The following is a 5,383-nucleotide window of genomic DNA, read 5'->3' on the forward strand; positions in this document are numbered from 1 at the left end:
AAAAAAAAAAAAAAAGTGTCAAAAGTAAGTGGAAGTAGCTATGTTAACGCCACATAAAGGAGACTTCAGAGCAAGAACATTAGTAGAGACTGACAGGGACATTACATGGCCACTGAAGAGCTACTCTACCAAGAAACTGCAGGAGCCCTAAGGTCATGTATACCTACCAACACTGTTTACAGCATTCTAAGAAAAAACTGACAGAGTCAAATTTATATTAAGGGGAAGAGGGCTTCCATACTCTTCTGTCAACTGACAACACTCAGGAAATCAGCAAGAATACAGGGAACACCACCATACAGAATTTAACTGATATCTCTAAAACATTCCACTCAGTTACAGAGAATGAACATACATCCAAGTATCCATGGTACATATACCGATATACACCAATGAGTTTAGTTACTACTATAACAATAAAACCAGAACTTGTTCTTTACATAAAAATTTATTTTGGCATTAATAAACACAAGTTGATTTTTGCTGTATTTTCTGTATGACACTATTTTAGAAGAATCCTTTGGGAACACTTTCAATTTAGAGGTAATCTTGGGAGTGGCTCAGCTGCCAAAAGCACGTATGTATGTATGCTCTTGTAGTGTGGTTCCCACTCGGGCAGCTCACAACTGCCTGTAATTACAGCTTCAGGAGATCTGACACCCTATTCTGCCCTGAGGGCAAGTTCCTGTATTCTCTTATGTCTACTGCTTTTTAAACACCGTCACCACTTACTATGACCACACATGTAATATTTGATGGAAGGCATATCCTGGTATCAAGTGATAGAAGAAATACATACCAGATCCCATGAGAGCACAGATCAGGACCATGGAGTTATATTTGATCTCTGGGGCACTTCTCTCATCCGCGAGCAGTCGGTGGAGAATCTGTACAAGCTTAGCACTTTCAAGATCTTTCTCAGCAGGACCTATAATAGGAAACAAAGTGTGTCATAGCCACTGTGGATGGCAGTAGTGTCATCAGGCTAAATATTGCATCCCCTTCTACACACTACTTACAGAGAACTTCCCAAAAGGGAGCAGTGGGAATCTCTATGAAAAGGCCAGGGTACAAAGAAGAAGAGAGCTGCTTAAACAAAACTAAACAAAAAATCCAAAAAGTCCAGTAAACAAAGTCAAAACTTTTAGCTTATTTTTTTCTATATTAAAAAACATTCATTGTTGCTTACTATCCTGTGCTGTGTGTTTTCACTAGAAAAATCAACATCAGAAAGGACAAGACAACAATACATTCAGACATACATAAAGAAAAAAGAAACACAACAAAAACTCCCAACAAGTCTATGATACATTCAAGAAATTAAACCTAAGAACCAGAGCAGGAGGAGCAGAGTCAGGCAATTTACCCAGTGAAACAACCAGAGAAGAACCTCTGCACAACACATCACAGGCAAGATGTCAAAATTATAAAGAAACAACATTACCAAAATACTGTGTATTTCATTAGTATCTTTAAGAACCACGCAAGTATGGAACAACACAGTTCAAGCCCTGAAAGTAAATGACTAACACCAAAATTACTATATCAAAAAAACTTTCTTAAAACTCATGGAGAAATAAGGACAGTTCAAGACAAACTCAGATGAAGGCAAATCCTTAGTAGCATATGGAATCGTCTAAATATGGTCATGTTATATAGGTCACAAAACAAGCCTGAACAGAAGCTCCAAAGACAAAAACAACAACAAAACAAAAAGTCTAAAATAATTCCTTCTGTCTCAGCAGGCTACAGTAAGCAAAATTATAAATCAATAGCAAGAGAAACATCAGAAACTACAGAAATACTTGTATGCTAAAAAAATTTACACTACACTATTAAATGAACAGTAGTGATTGAAGGAAACAAGGAAAACATGAAATTCCTCAAAATCTCGTGAAAATAACAGTACTGCCTCTTATCACAATATTTGGGATACAGTGAAGGTTTATTAAAAAGAAAAGGTTATACATATAAACCCGCTCGTGCACACATGCACAATATTAGGATTTCACAGTTCTAGCAAACCAAAGAAGTCACCAAACCCAACCACGAAGAGGTTTAATAAATACTAGGGAAGAAGCTAATTGAAAAACACCAGAAGGAAAATGTACGCAATTAAAGAGCTGGCTGCCTAAGTAAAAAAGGGGATGAAAGGGGGTGTTATAATACAAGCCAACGAAACCCAAAAGATCACTGGGGGACTCTGCAAACTTAGGCTCCAAAAGCTGAAAAACCTAGACAAAACAGATTGACTTCTAACCCATGTGACTTACTGAATGAAGCTGTTCAACCCATAACAAGTAATGAGATTGAAACAAGTAATAAAGAGACACACACAGGCTGGTTCACTGTTGAATTCTAATACAGGCTTCTTCTTCTTCTTCTTTTTTTTTTTTTTTTTTTTTTTTTCCGAGACAGGGTTTCTCTGCAGCTTTGGAGTCAGTCCTGGAACTACTCTTGTAGACCAGGCTGGTCTCGAACTCACAGAGATCCGTCTGCCTCTGCCTCTCCAGTGCTGGGATTAAAGGCATGCACCACCACCGCCAGGCTCTACCAGGCTTCTAAGAAGACCTAACACCAGTACTTCTCAGACTAGGATAGCCTTGATACCCAAACTAGATAAAAATGTAAGAAAAATACAGGCTGAACACACAGCCAGAATGCCTCAACAAAGTGTTTGCACACCAAATCCTAGAATACGTTAAGGTGGTTATGAACCATAGATAATTTGGTTTTGTTTCAGGATTGCAAGGCTTGTTCAACATATGAAAACCAATAAATACAGCATAGAAAAGGTTTTCAGGACATCATGATAGACAAAGGGCATCTGAGGCAGTTAAACATCCCTTCAGGTAAAAAGTACTAAATTAATTAGAAACAGATAGACATACCTTATATACTATAGACATGCTATAGGCCAAAAGCTAGAGGCATAGCTAAATTATATATTAACTTTGGAAAAGAGCAGAGCTTTCCTGCTAAAATCCAGAATATGATAAGCTCCAAGTCTTAGCTAGAGCAGTAAGAGAAAGAGATAAAAGGTGACACAAATAAGAAAGGAAGAAGTCAAATTATCCCTATTTGCAAAGAACATGATTCTATATTTAAAAGATCCTATGGGCAGGGTGTGATGAAAAGCAGTTTTGGGTCTTAGCCAAAGTTATGTGGCTCTGATACATCATCCCTGGCTACAGTTATCAAAGTTCTATTTGTCTCTTGGCTTCTTAAAGAGAATTCTGCCCACACGGATGCTTATATACGATGCAGCCACCAACAAGCACAAACAGAAGCTAACAGTTTAATTTTGCTTTGTGGGAAATATTGAACACAGACATACAACAAAAGACAGAGGTGAAAGTTTAGATGAAGGAAGTACTATAAAGTAATAGAAAAACATGTATAGAGGTTATTAAAGGGGAGAATCAGTAGAAACAAAGGGCATAGAAAGTCCGGATCAATAAGACCACCCCTTATCCCCCTCTCCTCTGTCTTTCCCTCCCTTCCTTTTTCTTTCTTTGAAACAAGGTCTCAAATTGTAGGGTGCAAAGGGCTAAGGGAAAACACCCTGCCCAACTTGACCCAGGACCAGGGCTTGAAATCTCACCAATCCCTGAGTTTGCCCCCGAGTCAGGCTGCAGAATCCCATCAATCCCTGAGATCCCTGAGCATGAGTACTATCAATCCTGAAGCTTGCTATCAGACTCCAAAACTCCAGCAATCCCAAGCCATCCTCTCCACAAGAAACCCTATATAAATCCTGTACCCTGTTCAGTTTGCTGCTGCTTCCTACCCTAGTAGAGGAAGCCACCCTCTTGGATTTTTCCTCCCAATTTGTTGTGAGGTGTGACAGTCTAGTAGAACCCAGCTATAACAACTTCCATCAGAGTGGGATTGGAGCAGAGCTGTAACACTTTTGTAACACTATCCCCTAGCAGAGCACAGTTGTTACATTCCACTGGATCTGAACAGAGCTGTAACAACTTTGCTGGGGGACACCAGCCCCCCTCACTGGGCACATTGTTACACTTGCATTGGGAAACCTTCTCCCTGGAGCAGAGCTGTAAGCTGCTATGTTTACGATGATTTTGTGGAGTTCCTTGGCTAGGATACCTTTCCATTCAAGCTGCAATGCTTACATAAACAAGGCGGGCCTTAAACTCACTATGTAGCAAAGCTGATGTTGAACTTCTGATCTTCCTATCTAATACTTGGGAATGCTGGGACTTATAGACAGGTACCACCAGACACATGGGGACACTGTTCATGCTAGGCAAGTACTCTGTCAACTGAGCTTTAATAGCTTTATACCTTTCACATTCTTCTTCCTGTGATATTCCAGGTTTCATTTCAATTATTATAAAGCCCACTGAAAATGTTTTATGTATCTTCTAAGTAAAATATGACTTAAAATTTAAGCCCTAAAGTGCTGATCTAAAAATGTTACAGAAAGCATAGCCACAGGAAACACCTGTGACAGCAACTTACATATGATTTCCATATATTCAGATTTAAGTAGACACTAGCAAAATACTTCTACAGCCAAGGTTCTATTTAATTTCAATTCCACTCCTGTGCTTCCTTTCATACAAGATAAAAATAGTAAAAAATAAGTTTGTCAGCGAGGTACTTACCCAATTCCAAAGCTGCTATTAGTGCCAAAGCAACAAGAGCTTCATTCTGCATTATTACATGTTCACTAGTTGCCATGGTAACTAGATGCTTGATGCCACCACTCTGTACAATGGTTTTAATTACATCCTACAATAAATAAATATCATAGAATTATAAACTTTAATTCTACACATAAAGAGATGGCATTACAATCAGCCAGCTCATTGTTGAGTGGTTACCTAACAATGTCCTGTATGAATCACTACATTTTAACCATACCTTTTTTTTTTCTTCACAGAAAAGGAAAAGCTTTTAGCTTTAAATAAATTCATCAAAAATGACAACTTAAATTGCCTAAGTGAAAAAGACCACTACATTTCTTATCAAGGAACAAAAAGGCCTATAAGCTACACAAACTAAAATAAAAGTGCCATTTCCCCAAATGTATGTATATCAGGATCAACAGAAAAGAACTAAAATTTGGAATTAAAAAAAGCTTTGCTTTAAAAATGTTTATGATAAGGCCAGGCAGACAGTCTCTAGATACTCAGGATAAGGGTATTTTTTTAATTAAAAAAAAAAAGCATTTTAAAATTATCTTTTACCCTTTTGATTTGACAAATCTGAGAACAGTAAATGTCAAAAGACTGAGAGCAGGAGAAATAGCTTTCCCCAGAGAAGAGTACACCAAAACCAGTCAGTCTTGACACACACACACACACACACACACACACACACACACACACACACACACACACGCACGCGCACACAC

At 38.2% G+C, this 5,383-nt stretch overlaps 1 protein-coding gene across 2 annotated transcripts in view; it reads right to left on the reverse strand.

The window, feature by feature from the left end:
• The window catches only part of Rap1gds1 (Rap1 GTPase-GDP dissociation stimulator 1), a 92,150-nt gene that overhangs the window by 3,115 nt on the left and 83,652 nt on the right, over positions 1-5,383 (reverse strand). For both annotated transcript variants that reach the window (XM_005357354.1, XM_005357355.3), the window contains 2 exons: positions 4,632-4,758; positions 800-928 (listed from right to left, as the gene is read on the reverse strand). In XM_005357354.1, the coding sequence (XP_005357411.1) occupies positions 800-928; positions 4,632-4,758 (256 nt within the window). The remainder of the gene's footprint in view (positions 1-799; positions 929-4,631; positions 4,759-5,383) is intronic.

Source organism: Microtus ochrogaster, chromosome 21 (genome assembly GCF_000317375.1).
Source record: "Microtus ochrogaster isolate Prairie Vole_2 chromosome 21, MicOch1.0, whole genome shotgun sequence".
In the NCBI taxonomy this organism is placed as follows: Eukaryota; Metazoa; Chordata; class Mammalia; order Rodentia; family Cricetidae; genus Microtus; species Microtus ochrogaster.